The 19229-nt window shown below is 36.3% G+C and overlaps 1 protein-coding gene across 4 annotated transcripts in view; it reads right to left on the reverse strand.

Annotated features, from left to right (window-relative positions):
• AQR (aquarius intron-binding spliceosomal factor) overlaps nt 1-19229 on the reverse strand; it is a 111562-nt gene that overhangs the window by 12723 nt on the left and 79610 nt on the right. For all 4 annotated transcript variants that reach the window (XM_019935244.3, XM_019935243.3, XM_019935245.3 and 1 more), the window contains 7 exons: nt 18869-19006; nt 14430-14501; nt 12892-13079; nt 12017-12188; nt 9917-10087; nt 7026-7111; nt 1872-2046 (listed from right to left, as the gene is read on the reverse strand). In XM_019935244.3, the coding sequence (XP_019790803.2) occupies nt 1872-2046; nt 7026-7111; nt 9917-10087; nt 12017-12188; nt 12892-13079; nt 14430-14501; nt 18869-19006 (1002 nt within the window). The remainder of the gene's footprint in view (nt 1-1871; nt 2047-7025; nt 7112-9916; nt 10088-12016; nt 12189-12891; nt 13080-14429; nt 14502-18868; nt 19007-19229) is intronic.

A 19229-nucleotide genomic window follows, 5' to 3' on the forward strand; every position in this document is an offset into this window, starting at 1 on the left:
TATCAAGAAAAAGGATTTCACCTTAAAGTGACAAATTATTTAAAGCACATAAAGTTAGAAATATTTAGTACATTAAATAGCATTTCTCAGAATTAAGCAGGACGGCGGTATTGCACATAAGCAGGTGTTCTTTGGACGGTGGTCACTTCCTGTAACGGTCACAACTTCTGTGTGCAAAGACGGCCATGCTGTTACAACTACGGAATATTGCCTTTAAAGCATGGAAGTCTTTCTGTTTGTTTGTATTTGCATATTTTCTGGCGGCTTTGCTGGGAGCAGCCTCTCCTGAGATTCAGGGCTGCGCAGTCCTCCTCACCCCTCACACTGTCTCCTGAGCAGAGGATGGGGAGATGCTCCCAGCCCTCAGCCCCCAGGGCTTGAGTCCATGGTACTGCCCAGAGCACCACTTTCCAAACCTTCTGTTCCTTGGTATTGCCTCCAGGTGTGTCTGCAGCCCTTGGCTAGGAAGCACCTGGAGAGTGTGTTAAACCTGAAGACACCTAGCCTCTGCCCCAGACCTCTCATCAGCAATGTGCCTGTTTAATAATCAGTCCACAAAAGATTGAGAACCTCATAGCTATAGGACTGTGTCCAGACCTCAGAGCCTGACACTCAAGGCTGCACATGGCCCCACCCCATTGTATCGTTCCATCCTTTCCCTTCTATTCCTCCACAGCAGCATTTCTTTTATTTAAAGGAAAAAAAACAATTAAAAAAAAGTTCTTAACATTATTACAAAACAAACACACAGAATTTAACTTTATTTTTTTTTTTTTAAAGAGGGGTGGGTGGAATTCCCTGGCAGTCCAGTGGTTAGGACTCTATGCTCTCATTGCCGAGGGCCTGGGTTCAATCCCTGGCCAGAGAACTAAGATCCTGCAAGCCACACAAGTGAGGCCAAAAAATGAAAAAATAAAAAAAAAATTTTAAAAATAAAAAAAAGAGAGGTGGGGAAAAGAAATATACTGTGAACATTTAAGACAGTTTTATTTAAAATTCAATGGACCTCCAAGACATTTCATTAAATGAAAAACACAAAGCCCAAAAGTCTATAGTATGCTGACCTTCATGTAAGAAAGAAAACAACGTAAGAAAATAAAGTTACCTGCTCCTTTGTGCAAAAGTAAGGCTAAGCCAGAAACTGAAGGGATAATGTTACCTCTGGGAGCTGAGGGTGGGAAAGGGAAGAAAGAAGGGGAGATAGGAGATGGGTAGCAGGGATGAGGAGAGAGTGGCACTTCTGAGTTAAGTGTTTGTGCTATTCCCTGACACCTTCCCTCAGAATGCAAGCTTCTTGAGGGTTCTCCAAGAGTTAAACCAGTTATTACTCTGTTATCAAGTAATTAGTTAAGTTCTCCTTACAAAGCTGAAGAGAGGCAGTATAGTATGATGATGATTAACATGGACTCTGGAGTCAGGCTGTCTGGGTTTTTAAATCTTGGACTCTCCATCTACTCAGATGTGTGGCTTAACTACTTAACTTCTCGGAGCCCCAGTTTCCAACATATGGAAAGTGAGGTTAATAAGAAAACCTATTGAACAGGGCTGTTACTGAGAGGAAATGAGATCATGTATGTAATGTAACATTTATTGAGTACTCACCATGTATCAGGCTATTAGCTTTGACATACATTATTTTATTTCCTATTAGTAACCTGTTCAATAGGTTTTATTAACCCCATTTTCCATATGTTGGAGACTGGATCAGAGAAGTTGCCTGATATGTGGTGAGTACTCAATAAATGTTAGCTGGTATTATTTTCACATAGAAAATCTTAATTCAGTTCCTTAGTGTAAGGAGCACTCTAAACCAGTGTTCAGATGATTTATGTGATGATGCTCTTTGCTAATGTGGTCACCTGTAGGCTTACCTTTCTACTGGTTGGGAAAGGTTCTGTTGGAATTATATGCAAATGAAGTGGGCGGGCTGTGAGCTGGCTGAAAGCTGGAGTTAGTTCAAAGCAGTTTTGGAAGAGGGATACTCTGGCGAAGATATAAAGTCCAAGTCTGGCTCTAGACATGGCCACCACTAAGCGACGGACATCCCTTTGAGAAACAAATAAAATGAATTAAAACATATCAAGATTAGTAACATATTTATGCAGCCTTTTATTTTTAAAACATATTCCACTAAATATTCCTGTTAAGCTGTGGCAATACTGCCTAGAGCACCACTTTCCAAACCTTCTGTTCCTTGGTATTGCCTCCAGGTGTGTCTGCAGCCCTTGGCTAGGAAGCACCTGGAGAGTGTGTTAAACCTGAAGACACCTAGCCTCTGCCCCAGACCTCTCATCAGCAATGTGCCTGTTTAATAATCAGTCCACAAAAGATTGAGAACCTCATAGCTATAGGACTGTGTCCAGACCTCAGAGCCTGACACTCAAGGCTGCACATGGCCCCACCCCATTGTATCGTTCCATCCTTTCCCTTCTATTCCTCCACAGCAGCATTTCTTTTATTTAAAGGAAAAAAAACAATTAAAAAAAAGAGTTAAGCTTCTTAAAAATTTAAGAGAATAAACATTAAGTTAATCAATGTTATGTAACTAGTTAACCAAGTAAGAAGTTAATGCTTTATTACCAACTTCTATGTTTTTTTTGCGGGGAGAGGGTGGAGAGAATCACAAAATAACCAATGACTGATTAAAAAGATGTAAGTTGCTATACTAGTATTACGATACAGTTCGGTTGTCAGTTACCAATTTACCGTATCACCACCATTGAGTCAATTCAAACCAGCCCTTGCTCCATTTCACCTACCAAATTCCCATGCTCTGTCAAAGTTAATGGGTCAAATTTTACTTCCTAGATAACTCTTATCATACTGTTTTATACTTATTTATAATAATAATTACAAATACAAACAGAAATACAGTATGACGAATGATATAACATAATAATACCATCTCTTATTCATGCATTTACTCTAGTACCTACGCCCAATGGCTGGACTATACTAGGTCCCAGTGTTCACATAAACAGTAATAAAAATGCCAAAATGCATGAGCCAGCTATACATGTAGCTGTCTATCTGATGAACGATAGCAGCTTTCTTTATCTTTCAGAAAGAATACGTTCTTAAAACTTTATCTGAATTTACTTGAATCAAATGAACTTATTTCCAAAACAGAAACAGACTTAGAGAATGAACTTATGGTTACCAGGGGGGAAGTGGGGTGGGGAGGGATAGATTGGGAGTTTGGGATTGACAGGTACACACTGCTATATTTAAAACAGATAACCAACAAGGACCATGTAAAAAAGAAAAAAAAAAAATTACAAAAGAGTGGCTATGTGTAAAAGGAAAAAAAAATTATAAAAGAGTGGCTATGTAAGTTTAATTTCACTTCACTATTAGTTAGAATGTGTTTTAGTAAGAAAATATAGTTTTGGTTTCAAATACAGAGGATAGCTTGTTTTCTTGAGATGCTCTTAGACGGCTATTTAAATTTGCGAGTATTCTACAAAAGAGAAGGCTTTCATGAATAATAATAAAATCTAGTACAGTCATCCCTAACTCCTGAAAGAAAGTGTTAAAGAGTGTTACAGAGGTCAAATGTTACAAAGATCATATAATAACCACACAGAGAATCGGGAATTGGAATATTTATCAAATGGCTTTTCTTTGTCTCTGCATAATGCAAGATATTTGGGGAATATCTCTAATTCAGCCTCATTTTCTATTGTGTTTTATGGTCTTGATAAGGATCTAGTTTCCCTTATCAGGAGGGACTGTGCAACATCATATATAATAGCAGTTATGTTGAGGGGGTATCCCCACCTCCCAGCAACCCAAACTAAGAGACGTTCATTTAGGTATGAGGAGAAAGCACACCCATTCGCAGTAGCTTTGAGGAATTTCTACACTTGTGACACCCTGGATTCACGAAGGAAATGTCACCTTCTAGGTCACTGCAGGCCAAATTGTTTTTACTTCCTCCACATCCCTTAGAAGCCCGAGGGGTCACGCTATAGGTGGGTGGTTCCAAAACTAGTAACTGGACGTACAATGCTGGAAATACTTAGCATGAGTTCTCACCTAAGTATTATAAACTTAATAAAAACACTGTTAAAACAATGTTGTCAGGGAAAAAGGTGGGGAGGGCATGGTGGAAGGAGGTGACCTAAGCCGTTGTTTTCATGGTAATCCCTGTATTGATATTCAGTTCTCCCTTTCTCATCCAGAAGGCTCTATCTCTAGGCAGAGCAGTGACAATGAACCTGTTCCTCTGAGGAACTTTTCCCTCCAGTCCTTAGTACTGTAGGACAGTTAAGTGGCTCTACTAAGCTCGATCTCCACTGTACATGAGGAGAATTAGACTAAAATCTTCTGCAGAATCAAATGTAGGTATTTTCCAAGGACATGTTTAATGTCTCCTCCACTGGATTCTAAGCTCCATGCGGACAGAGAAAATGAATGTTAGATTTACTACTATATATCAAGAACCCATCACATTGCCAAATAATAGAAGGATCTGAGAACATCTGTTAAATGAATGAGCAAACACTATAAACATAACAAACTACCAGGGAAAAAAAGCAAAGGGCGGCAGCATGAAAAGCCAGGGTTCCTTGGAGCTGTATCTTCAAACCAGGGCAATGAGAACTACCACCTTCTTTCACAGTCCCCAGAAGATGGCTGGACAGAAACAGCACTGTTAAACAACAAGCCATCACTCTGATAGAGCCCCTACAAGGAGACAACACAGGAAAGTTACAGTTTCACTGCTTTGCTCTGAACAAGTCACAAGCATTTCTATTTGTAGCTGGGCTATTCAAGTCAGTAGGGACAAGAACAACGAATGTTGGAAAAGGAACCAGAAATGTCTCACTACTCTAGCTTCTAAACAGCTCCACAGTGTCCTAAAACAGGTCTCTGGAACTGACGCTCAATAGTCTGGCTCCTAAACAATCACCTGATTAGTCTATCCCGGATGAAAAAAAGATGTGGGTAAAAGAAGAAAGGCAGGCACTTGGGAAAACGGCTTAGCAGTTTCTTAAAGGGTTAAACACAGAGTTACTATATGACCCAGCAATTCCACTCCAAGGTCTACACCCAAGAGAAACGAGAACATACTTCCACACAAAACTTGTACATGAATGTTCACAACAGCATTAGTCCTAATAGCCAAAAAGTAGAAACAACCCAAGTGTCCACCAACTGATGAATGGATAAATAAAAAGTAAAAAATTCACACAAAAAATAATGAAATATTATTTAGCAATTAAAAGTAATGAAGTACTGACATATGCTACAACATGGATGAATCTTGAACACATTATGCTAAGTGATTTCATTTATATGAAGTGTCCAGAATAGGCAAATCTATAGACATATAGTAGAATAGTGGTTGCCAAGGGCTTAGGGGAGAGGGGAGGGGAGTAACTGCTGACAGGTATAGGGTGATAAAAATGTTCTAAAATCGTGAAGATAGCTGCATAACTATGAATATACTAAAAATCATTGAACTGTACACTTAAAATAGGTGAATTGTATGGTATGTGAATTATATCCCAATAAAGCTATTAGTGAAAAGAGAAATATGGAAGAAAGTAGGTTTCCTTGGTCTCTTGAGACTTGAAAAACAAAATATTTTACTACTTCCTAGAAAAAGAAAGATATGAAAGATTGTATCTACAAACCAAAAACTTCTATGAGGAGTTTGATAAAATTCTAGCTAAGATACCTAACCTATCTGGAGAGTTGAATTGTAAATCATAGGTCAATTGACTTTTTCCCCTCTATGATTTAATAACACTACCACCACCACCAGCAGCCCCCGAAGAAGAAGGTAGACTTCCAAAAGGGAAGTTTGGCAAATACAAAGAAGACTAATTTATCTGGATAAAGAAAATTTAGATATGTAAGACAACAATGAGATCAGGTTCTTTTTTAAGCCTTCATTTATAAGCATTTTATTATCATCAACTTTCTCTTTATTTTTTTTTAAGTTTCCAGAAGTCAGGTAAAAAACAGCATAGAAATAAAGTCATGGGAATGTGAAAAAGACAAAAAAAGCACTACAGAGTAAGAAAAAGGGAAGAGGAAGAAGCAGTATTCACGTATTCATACTGTGAGTTTGGGTAAGAGATTTTAATTATGTAAATCATAATGATACCCTATGCAGCAGCAGCTATAAATTTCAATGTGGAAATGAAACCGCTTTTTAGAAAAGTTAGTCTCCAAAACATGTTTGACACTTAAGTAAAAACACACTGTATTTTAGAATGCTATAGTATTGAAACAATTTCTTGAAACATTACATCTTTGTTTACTCTTACGTAAAAGTTATCGGTCTAATGGAACCTGATCACTCTGGGTTAAGCACCAAATAGATCTTGACTTAATGACAACATTATGAGAGCTTGCAGAATTTTCTTTTTATATTCATCAAATAAAATAATAAAATGAACTCTCCTTATAGTTTTGCTAGTAAGTCATATGAGATGAACGTTTATATAAAACTAAATGGCTGCTTTGTAACAAGGAGATATTATTCCCATAAATCCCCAGCACATAAATACATCACAATAAATGATAAAAATATATTACTGTTCGTTTTGACAATTCTTAATCATGGGAGAACAAATGGTTCCTTTATCCTAACACTGAAGCTAAAAGACTGTGTAGGGAAAAGTGAGAAATCCTGTGCAATGCCAAGTTTACTCTTAGACTTTTTACCACTTTACCTCCTTTAATTTCTGACATTAAGTTTCAAACAGACATAGGAGATACATACATACATACATATATATATATATTATGATTAAATGCTATCTCTGACTGTTCCTGAAGAGTAAAAAAGTTAAAATTACTAAAACATTTAAGATTCAAAAAATTCAGAAGCAATGGCAATGATTAACTAACTATACAAAGAATATGATACTGCTACAGTCCAACGAAAAGCACCAAAAGTTAATTAATTAAACTTTCAACATAAAATTTAAAACTACTTAGCCACAGAAGCTCAAAATTAAAGCATACAGTAAAGTTCAACACTATTATGAAAATGTTTCCTTACATACCTCAGATGGCCCACTGCCCTGGTTCGTACTAGAGAAAGAAGAATATAATCATTCTGTTGACCTTGAAATCTGTCAACGGTTGTCACCTGAGGCCAAAAAAAGGGGGGAATATGGTATATTTTCAAAAGCAAAAACTCTAGAGAGATCATTTAAATAAAGTGCTAGAAATAAAAATCTTATCCTTAAAATAATCAATCCCAAAAGAACATGACTATATACTTGGAATCGAAAGAACAAGTGAATGAACACTATGAAATAAACCATGGTAACCAGATTCGGCTATGTCCCTATGTTATTCACACTTATAGCACTCATCTTTAACTCTGCAGACACCTAAGTAACTATTATATTTGTGGAATTAACAATCTTCCCCCTACTAGACTACTCAGCTCCATGAAAGCAGGGACTGTTGTTCAGCTAATTATATACCTGATATCCCAATTTGATGCCCAGCAACATTTTAAATGTACAATTTGATAAATTTTGACAATATATACTCCCAAATAACCACCACCACAATCACAATTTCCATTACCTCAGTCCCTTTTGTCATCAAATCTGTATCCCCCAGCCCCAGGCAACCACTGATCAGCTTTCTGTCACTATAGATTATTTTGTTGCCAGTCCTAGAATTCCATAAAAATGGAATCATAAATTAGAAGTTCATACCTTTTTACTGGTGAATAGTATTCCACTGAACCAATACACTACAATTTGTTTATTCATTCCCTTGTTCACAGAATTCGGGTTGTTTCTAGTTTAGGGCTATTTTGAATAAAGCTGCAATGAATATTCATGTCCAAATACTTTTGTATAAATACATTTTTATTGCTCTTGGATAAATATCTGGGGGTAAAATTGCTGGACTGTGTGGATGTTTATAAGAAACTGTCAAACTGTTTTCCAAAGCTGCTGTACACACATTCACTAGCACTGTTCCAGTTCCAGAGTTCTAGTTGCTCCACATCCTTGCCAACACGTGGTATACTGTCAATCTTTATAATTTTAGCCATTCTGTTGGATGTGTAGTGGTGCATCACTGTAGTTTTAATTGCATTTTCCCTGACAACTAGTGATGGTAGGCATTTTTTCATGTGCTTATTGTCCATTTGTATGCTGTCCAATTCATTTGCCAATTCTGTATTGGGTTGTCTATATTTTACAATGACTTTTATAGGAGTTCATATATTCTGGATATAGTCCTTTGCTCTTATGTGTGGATATTATACCTGGAAATTCTGTTGTCATCCTGACCATGTGGAGAGCTTGTCTGAGAACTGGGCTCACAGATTGAGGACAGCAGAGCAGAAAGATGAAATGAACCTTGGTCTTTCATGACATCATTGCGTCACACTGTAACCTAACCTGGAGCCACACTACTTTCATCTTCTTGTTATGAGAGAGAGTAACTTTCCTTATCGTTTAAGTTTTTCTATTACTCATAAATAAAAGGACTCAGACACTGAGGTTCTTCTATTTCTAAACTTCCTATATTTCAAAGTTATTAGTTTCTCATTTTCACTCTCTATATCCCTTATGGAGTGTTCTACAGTGCCTGTTCCTCCCCATTCCTTTTAATTTTGTCTCCATTTCTTTGATTTTGTTTTATTTTCTGCCAGTTCACATTTCATCTCTTCCTGGGTTCTTCAATTTCTCTGTTTTGTAGCCTTCTCTCACAGAAATGCATACTTCATTAAGTATCTTAAAATTCATACCCAAATATGCATTCAACATTTTCATCTATTCTAGGCCAACATGTTTTCTGGAGAATGTTATCTTGTCAATTAGTTTGTTCGGATGCTCTTTCCCTCATTTATAAATTGAGCTTGTGCTAGTTTCCTTTTCTCCTCTATTTACCACTGATTAGGCGGGTTTCTCAGATTAGCTATGCACAAGAGGTTAGGTTAGGGTGAGCAGAACTTTCTTCTAAAGGCTCAGTGATTTTAACAACAGATGGTTCTCTTTTTCACTGTTACTATAGAGACGGTGTATTTTTTTCAAATATAGCTCATCTGTAGTCTTCTTTGAATCAGCGTGGAACCAGGAAGGCTTCTGCTCACCCCAATACCCATATCCGTTGCTGAATAATAGGGATGTGGCTCTTATACTTCAAAGTATGCCACCACTTTCAGAAAGTGTGCTTTTGCTGCCACTTTCAAGACCCTAAATTCTCTTCCCATTTTTTCTTCTTGATCTTAGCCACATGTCCTCTCACTAAAAATGGAATTTTTCTTCCTCCCATTTTTCTCTTACTTGTGGATGATTTCCAAGAAAAGGTAAAAGAGCTTTTATATAGCTATGTTCACAGCCAAAGTCCTAATTGCATCATTACTAATACTATATTTATGTTTGTTATTCTTTCTAATTGACAAAATCAAGCATCTTCATTTTTATTTGCAATTACTCCATCATATCACATAAAGAAGTATAAAAAAAATCCTAAGTTCTGAATGTACTTTATGATTTTCCTTTAGCCTCAAGAAAAAACAGCCCCCTAAACACACACACAATAAGAAGCAGTACAAATTATACCTTTGTAAGACAAACAAAATAAAAAAATGCTACAATTCCTATTTCTACTATAAAGGACATAAATAATTTCATTAGACATCATTTTACCAACAAAAAGTTTCAGAAGCATTTACTTCTGACTACTGTCAACAAAAATCTTCAATGTGATAGTTGAGACAGACGTTCACAGCAAACTAATAACACTGTCAGAATTGCCAGAGAATGATTTATAGAGTTCCTATTATTTCATTTTCTCACATATTTTAAAAGGAGATAGCAAAGAGACAAGGTAGAACAACATAAATAACTCATAATAAATATAAATCTTTCCATCTTGCCAACAACATGAATAAGAGAACATATTATACTTGTAAAACTACCTTATTTGGTCTTCCAATCAATGGATTGCTCCCGCATCGTCTATTGATGATGTCACGAATAAGATGCTTTTGTCCATTATATGTTGTTAGAATGCTAATCTTGTCAGCAGGGTAACCAAGTAAGCACATGTACATAAAAAGTGCCACTACGTATTCTGCCTCTCCAAGATTCTGTAATGAAAACATTAATCAGATTGTGTATTTATTTCCCTTTATAGAAAAAACAGTTAACTAGCACAATTTGTTCATTTATCACACCTCAAGAAGTGAACAGTTAATATCTTGGACAAGTGAATACCTCTCATAAAACTGAGCAATAACTTATCCTAAATTAACAACGATAAATAAAAATAGAGTATGTGGTAATTACTTTCCTTTAACATTTGCAATATATTTGCAATACATGGAACAATCATAAAATAAAAGTCACCAACTTAAAGGCTTAATATTTCTGGGACCACAACAATCACAATACAGATCAATAATATCCTGTTACAGTGTATTGCAACTATAGTTATGGAAAGAAATATTAACATAAAGAAGCAAGGTAACTATCTTAGAAGCCAGCAGAAAATCCAGTCTAACATACACATCCAGCAGTACCGTAGTTGGCTCTCAATTTTGACACAATGTTTTTCCTTTTTCCTTCATACTTCTTAGTTTTTTTGTGTGTGTATTATGTTCGTTCTCTTACTAACGGTTGCCACCTCTACCAGACCACTTCAGATGGGAAGAGGATGTGGCCTCAAATTGATCATTCTGGCCTGCTGTGACCTTAGAGGGTCTAGGTAAAGATGGATGGGAAGGAGTTTAAGACCAAGACTTAAATATACTACTTGAGAGTGAGAAAGCATACACAAGGCTGCTTAGTACAGTTCAACAGAGACTAAATTGAAAGTAACAGATGAGAGAAGAAAGTAAAATGAGAACATAAACATAACATGAAAATCAAAAAAGACAAGAAGCTGGATTTCATGTAAAGGCAACAGGAAAATTACAGGAAGACCTTCAGAAAAATCATTTGTATTCTGGTGACACACAGCTTCAGTTAACTCTTCATCTAAATTTTCTCGTTCTTTGGAAGACAGGAGCCACATGACTGTGTAAATCTTTCCATTTTCTGTATTGATAACAAACTACATTTATCTAAGCATCAGCTAATATAGATAAAAGAACAAATCTTTTGGTGCATATGCTGCCAGATCTTTTTGTAGAGATTATCTGTACATATTTCTATATGTATGTTTTGCTTTTTAAAAAGCAAAACGGGATACTATAGATACACTTTGCAAGCTGATTTTTTCATTAATATAGCATAAAAGTTCTCCCTGTCAGTAAACCAAGTTATAATGTCACCCTTAGTGGCTATTCAGTATTATATGGAATAGGTGAAAGTGTAATTAAGGTTGTTTCTCCTTTCAAAAATAATTTGCAATAAAAAAAAGATGTGATGAACATTTTAGCATGTAAGTCTTTGCAAATTTGTCCATTTTTTAAAGGATAAATTCCTATAAGTGAGAGTATTGCTTTTAATACATACTAACAATATGTTCACCAAATTACTTTCCTACGAGCATTGCATGAATATAGTTTCCCAAACCTAACGCAACAGAGGTGAAAATATATTCCAGTGATTTATACTTGCTACAAATCTATATCTTCTTCTGTGAATTGCATATTCTAGTCCTTATTGCATTTTCCTGTTGGGGGGTTGATTCTTTTATAAGTGATTTTAAAGAGTTCTATACACATCCAGACTTCAACCCATTGTTTTTTAAAGGCTGAAAATAAATTCTGCTCTCAATCAAGCAATATTTTTCTGTATGGTTTTGGTAATGAGCTTAAAAAAGACCTTTCTTACCCCAACATTATATATTCATCATTATTTTCTTCTTTTTTAGTATGTTTATATAAGTTTCTTTTCTTTGGTGTATATATCTTTAATCCATCTGAAATGGAAAATTGTGTGTTGTATGTGAGGTGGAGATCTAACTTTGCTTTATTTAATGGTTTGTCCAAGTGGTTCAGTAATACTGATTTAGGTAGTAATTCAGCCAGGAAAATGCAAAATAAACTTAAAAGTTTCCTATTTTTTCTTACCTGGTAAAAGTAAGGATTAGGCTCAGATTCTCCAACTCCCTGAAAATCTTCAACATTAATGAGCTGGAAGTCATAAAGCAAGCCAGCATTTGCTGTACTAAACTCCGGCAAGAGCTGCACATGGGGTAAGTTTCCTAGATTCTTGTATCGCCAGTTGTAGAGGTTGCACAAGCTTTCAAAGACAAATCCCCCCCCAAAACAGGAAATATTAGCATTGTAAATCCCCTTTTAATATATATAAGGGGGTTTCTAAGGGATGGGCTCTTCCTGTTAATTTTCATATTATCCACATTGTGCTCTTTTTAACAATAATGCTTTTGCAACCTTTGTCTCCCTGTAAGTAACCAAATCAGAAGATTGATGATATTACAAGAAATGATAGCTCCATTACGTTCTCTGAGGTAAATGCTACCTTTATTCCTTAAGTAAAAACATCAGGGAAGAGTCTGCACAGTGAAAAAATTTTTGAAGTAACTATGAGAGGGGACCTGTACATTTCATGAACTAAGAATTAGTGTGTTCTCCTCCTGTTCACCTCTAGCTTTAGATTTCAAAATGATATTAATCGTATATATTTTGGGGGCATGAAAAAAAGGGAGGTGACAGTGAAAAGAAGCTCTTAGCTGAGAAGTCACTTAAATTAATCTCAATGAATAAAATGAAGGATATAATTTGGTCAATTCACACCCCATGCTGAAGGTAATAAAGGTACTTTCCAATTTGTAGATTTGTATCCAGGCAAGTTCCTGGATAACAGATAAGAGTCTATACAGAAGATGTTATTGAATACTTGGATCATCAAAATGATGCCCTTAAATAGAAATAATATCCCTACCATCCACCCTCCCTGGCCCCCGTTGCCCTGTCTCCTTTACCTTGCTCTGGCCCTCCCTTGGGCATCGAGGTCCACAGTAGGAACTCCAACTCTGACAAAGCGAGTGAAGAGAGACTGCTCCATGTTTGAATACTTCTGAAAGGCCATGTTCTTAATGACTGGAGGTAACTGGTGATGATCACCAATCATAATCCAACGTTTTAGTCGGCTAAAACCATCCTGAGGATTCTAGAAATAAAAAATGAGGAAATGGCAAAATATTCTAATATATTACCCTGTTAATCTCCAATTTATTGCACAAGTTTCTTGCTATTCACAAGATGACTTTAACAGCTTATTAATTCTTGCTCTTCCCCAGTTTCACAGAAAAGAATCTGGCAAATTTACAGAGCGACTTGTATGGGTACCACTGCTCTTGGCTGACAGTGTGTGAGGGAGGATGGAGGGATTGAGAGGCAAGCATGGAATTACCGTACTTTAATATGCAGGGTAACCCAAAGAGGTCTGGGAGACTTAGGTCATAATTAGGCAAAGGGTGCACAGAAAGAAACAGATGCCCAAGCCGGGAAATGGAAAGATGTCAAAGTAAATACCTTGTATCACAATTACGCCAAGAGCCAGTTTGCGAACCCCCCAAGGCAGTAGAAATTATACCTTCTTTAATTGCCTACACTAATACTTCAGTTTCCTACTCTGTCTCCTTGTTCCTTGTAACATATTCTGATAAAATACAAGTCCCAAATAACTTGGCTTTATAAAACAATTTTCGGAACCCAATTTATCTATAAATTAGAGTAGCCTCTATTCTTCAATTAGGAATTCCACATTTGGTTTTTTATGCTCCATAGTAAAGACTACTGTAAAATAAGAAAACATTCTTAAACATCATTTATCTAAAAAAATTCAGGCACAAAATAAAGAAAAGCCATGTACCCAGGGATCAAAAACAATTCCAGAAACAACTCTAAATAAAAGAAATGAAAAAGAAGCTCATCTTCCCTCCAAACTGCCTAACAATGTAATTTTCTTGATTAAAATTACTAAGTCTTTTTAAAACTTAGAGATAAACTATGAATTTTTAAATAGTGCTCCCAAACAATACAAACTACTCAATAACCAGCGAATAGATTAAAATAGAATACCAAACATAATGAAGTTAAGGAGAACACATAATCATAGCAATTAGCACCCCCAAACTGGGTAGTTTTCTGATGCTACCCCCCAGAATTCTTAAAACTCTACTTTTTTAAAAATAAATTTATTTTTGGCTGTGTTGGGTCTTCGTTGCTGCATGCGGGCTTTCTCTAGCTGCAGTTGCAGCTGCAGCAAGCAGGGGCTACTCTTCATTGTGGTGTGCGGGCTTCTCATTGCGGTGGCTTCTCTTTGCGGAGCACCGGGCTCTAGGCGCACAGGCTTCAGTAGTTGTGCCACACGGGCTTAGCTGCTCTGTGGCATGTGGGATCTTCCCGGACCAGGGCTCGAACCCGTGTCCCCTGCATTGGCAGGTGGATTCTTAACCACTGCGCCACCAGGGAAGCCCAAAACTCTACTTTCTTTGTCTCAATCTCAGTATCTTACCTGTAGAAGAAGAGGTATAAAAGTTTCTATCTCCAGAATCTGAGCAGCCTCTTCCATTAAAATGTTGTCATACTGAGAAAGGGAGAAAAAAGAAAGCTTGTCAAAAAGAGAGCTTGAAAGCCAAACAGCTACCACCAAGACCGTAATAAGCATCCCCAAACCCCTCAAATAATTCAGATCAAAATAACAACAGATTATTCAAACAGGAAGTTCATGATCTTCTTTACCATTATGCTACCGCTTCTCTAATTCAAGTCTTTAACTTTAAGGAAGTGCCCTAAACATACAACTCTACATTAAGGAAGCCTCGTTTATCATTTCTTGGATTGAGATTATCAATTTAGTTATTTTCAGTTCAGTTTTGAAGTTCTATATAAGCAAGAATCAACCTATGATCATATATGAGGTCATTTCCATTGGTACTCTTATCCTAGGTAGTATTTTGCAGTAATTTTTTTCCCTTATGAATCCTACTTGGCACTCAACAATCTCCTTTTGTTCCCCACCCCCGGCATTCAATCCATCACCAAAGCATGTCAATTTTACCTTCAAAACTCCATCTAGAATCTATTTGTTTTTCTACATTTCTACTACCACCACCACTCTAATCCAAGCTGCTACTCTGACTACTGCCAGCACTCTCTTTACTAGTCCCTCTCCTTCCTGTCTTGCCTCCTCTAAACCACTCATATAACAAGTCATCACATCACGTCACCTGGTTTCTAACCCTTCATTGGTTTCCATCTTTCCTAGGAAAAAAAGACCCTTAATGTGGACTGTAAGAGATGTGTTAACTAGGGCCTGTATTCAAGCTGGCCCCTGCCTTCCTCTCATACTTTACATGTCACCTTCCTCCTTACTCACTAAGCTTCAACTACATTGACCTATTTCATTTTCTCAGAAATGGTAAAACCACTCATGCCTCAGGCCCTCTGAACATGCTATTTTCTCTTCACTTTTTGTCTGCTTGGCTCTTTCTCATTTTTAAAGTATCAGCTTAAAACCCACTTTATCCAGGCCTTCTCTGACTTTTCAATCTAAAACGGGTTTCACAGTACTCTGTGCCTTTGTCTCACGGCACATCACAATTTGTAATTCTATCTGTATATTTATGTACTTGTTTGATCCCTGAATCTTCCCTCTAGCCCAGTTTCCAGGAATGTTAGGCAATGCACATTTGTAAAATAATGAAAAGTCAAGTCTTTCTCCAACCTAAGGAAATTTCATTCTTTCTTTCATGTACCTGCTCTTCGATGTGCCCAATTTTCTTCTAGATTTATTCTCAACAGGTTTTATCTTTTCCCTTCCACTTCTAATTCTGATTGCTACTTATGATAGTAAGATATCCTATTCCTTGTTTTACCGGTAAAATACTTTCTTTGAGACTTTCACCTAGAACAATTAGAGTTCCTTTATTTTCTATTTTCAAAATTTTCTCCCCTTATTTTGTTTTCTAAGGAAGTGGAAGGTAGGGGGAGCATATTTGCTCTTAATACTTAATTAACTCTTTTAAACTAACTGTGTTCATATATCCTCTAATTTCTGTGCTACTCATTTTACCAAAATATGCTTATATTTGTTCAAAACTGGTAGCTGAGCTGGATTTCCACTGTACATGATAAAGTTAAGGTTCAGTTCTGCACTGTTTCTATCGAAACTACCTGAAAGTTTTAGGCATGTGGATGGGTGTCTTCTCTAGCTCTATCTAACGCTAAATTTCCCTATTACAATGATTAATTAGGTCATCCTGGTAGGAATCTAGGAGAAGGGAGAGGTTCAAAAAGCCATGTTTTCTCAGAAGTTCCCACATGGACTCTGAAGGTGATAGACACAATATGGAAAACAGTGTGGGAACAGCTCAAAGACGACAGCTTAAAGAGCCTCTTTCCTACCCAGCAATCCCACTACTGGGCATATACCCTGAGAAAACCAAAATCCAAAAAGAGTCATGTACCAAAATGTTCATTGCAGCTCTATTTACAATAGCCCGGAGATGGAAACAACCTAAGTGCCCATCATCGGATGAATGGATAAAGAAGATGTGGCACATATATACAATAGAATATTACTCAGCCATAAAAAGAAATGAAATTGAGCTATTTGTAATGAGGTGGATAGACCTAGAGTCTGTCATACAGAGTGAAGTAAGCCAGAAAGAAAAAGACAAATACCGTATGCTAACACATATATATGGAATTTAAGAAGAAAAAAAAATGTCATGAAGAACCCAGGGGTAAGACAGGAACAAAGACACAGACCTACTGGAGAACGGACTTGAGGATATGCGGAGGGGGAAGGGTGAGCTGTGACAGGGCGAGAGAGAGTCATGTACATGTACACACTAACAAACGTAAGGTAGATAGCTAGTGGGAAGCAGCCACATGGCACAGGGATATCGGCTCAGTGCTTTGTGACCACCTGGAGGGGTGGGATAGGGAGGGTGGGAGGGAGGGAGACGCAAGAGGGGAGAGATATGGGAACATATGTATATGTATAACTGATTCACTTTGTTATAAAGCAGAAACTAATACACCATTGTAAAGCAATTATACCCCAATAAAGATGTTAAAAAAAAAAAAAAAGAGTCTCTTTCCTGAGAAATAATTCTGCAAATCGAATGTGATTTAACTTATAAAAACATATCTATAAAAAAATAAAATAAAATAATAAAAATTCTCTGCACCAGATACATTTCATAAGTAACTAACATCTTAGAATATTTACTGAGAAGTTGTCTTTGCTTAAACTTGGATGATTAATGAATAGGTTTTATGGGAATTTACTGTGGCTCTGCTTTGAAAATTAAAAAATTATTTCTAATTAAAAAAAAACATATCTATAGATTCTGTTGAAAAGGAGATTTTAATCACAAAGCAAAATTATGACACAACTATACTGGGTGTTTTAAGGAAGGAAAAGAGTACACAAATGTGCTTGCATGTCTCCTTGGGGACAGCACAGAATCAAAACATATGCCTAATGGAAATTTAACATTCTTTATTGATATAAATGAAAGGACAAAGGAAATACTAGAAGAGTTGAAAGATTAATTAGAGAGTAACAGGGGAGTAGGGGACTGCCTTTTTTTAACGTTAAGTAGAGCTACAAAGTTTTTAAGCTCTTACATCAGATGCATGTGTTAGTTTGATAAAAATAAAACTTCAAAATTAAAAATATAAAAGATGTAAGGGATACTATCAGCACTCATGTTAACTATCTTTAGATGTATATAACACAGTGTAAGAAAATGATCAATGGAAATGTGATAAGCTACAAGTAATGTTTTGTAAAATATGCATGTGAACAAGCTGCCTGAAAGCATAAAATGCTCTATTTAGACTGCATCATTTCCCTGTATTATTAAACTGATATAATTTAATATCAATCCAAAGTATATTTTATGTGTCAGCCCCAAGAAAAAAATATTTAGGTGAAAATTCGCAAAAGGTAAGTTCACACCACTAGGTAAGTTCACACTACCTTTTAATAAATTATCATATTTGTCCTACCTTGCAACTGAGGAAACTTTCATCCAAGATAACAATAATTCTATCACCTTGAATTTATTTAGCACCTATCTTCCAGTGAGCTCATAACATTTAAAAATTGTCAGTTACTTTCATCAACAACAAATGCTTTTGCTAACTTTAAATTCAAACCAGTACACAAACACTATAACTAATGACAGATGAAACAGTTGAGGCAAGTTAAATCATGTGCATTAAAATCAGAGTTTAGTCAGTATCAACAGCAAAGTCACAAAGTGTCTGCAAATTCAAATTTACTGCTCAATTATTACATTCCATTTCAACTGAGTAACAGGCTGTCTTGCCCTTTAGCTCTCCAGTCCTTATCTTAAGATGAAGTCATTTAAATATCTCCTTTGACAGTATAAGTAACTGTATTACACATCCTCACACAGATGGCTTTTTATTTACTGAATGAACAAATAACTGGGAGTGTATGTGTGCTTAAAAGGTAAACAAGTGTACATATTTCTAATAGGTGAAAAACGTCAAATATTATTTGTATAAAGCTTTTACTTCTGTTTGGAGATTTTTTTTAACATAGTGAAAATAAATTAATGTACCTTAACAAGTATTAGAAGTTAGACAATCATGTGGTTATAATATTACTTAAAGGACATATGTCTGATAACTAAATTTAGAAAAATTAGATTTAGAGTTTACTAATCATATAAACATGGGAGGTTATCGTCACTTTTAAAAGACACATTTTAAAGTAATTATAAATGCAAACTTCAGTGAGAAGCAGATGTCCAAGGGAAATGGCCTAGGGAAGGGAAGGGAAGGGGAGGGGAAGGGAGGGGAGAGGAGGGGGGAGGGGAGGGGGAGGGGCAGGGGAGGGGGAGGGGAGGGGAAGGGAAGAGAACTAACAGCTGCATAGATGAATTAAGGAACTAAAATATAAGTCTTTACCTTGAAGCCTAACTTGACTAAATCATGTCGTTTTAAGGCAGCATGAGTACAGGTCATAGCAATGATTTTGGCTTCTTTCACCAAAAGGTATTTAGATCTGTCTAGTCCACTTCGAAGCAGTTCAGAGGCTCTAAACTCCTATGGAAGTGGGGGAACAATGAGATATTATTTTAGGAAAATAAACAGCTCATGCATATATTCATACAATCCAGTTTATGAGACAATATGAGAAATTAATATAAATATCTCATAAACTAAGCCTAAAGAATTGTAATTCTGTCCATAATTAATAAGGTACTAATTGAGTTCAAATAATAACTGACAGTCAAGCTACAATTTGGACTGTTTTTTTGGTATAAGA

The sequence above is a fragment of the Tursiops truncatus genome, chromosome 2 (genome assembly GCF_011762595.2).
Source record: "Tursiops truncatus isolate mTurTru1 chromosome 2, mTurTru1.mat.Y, whole genome shotgun sequence".
Taxonomy (NCBI): domain Eukaryota; kingdom Metazoa; phylum Chordata; class Mammalia; order Artiodactyla; family Delphinidae; genus Tursiops; species Tursiops truncatus.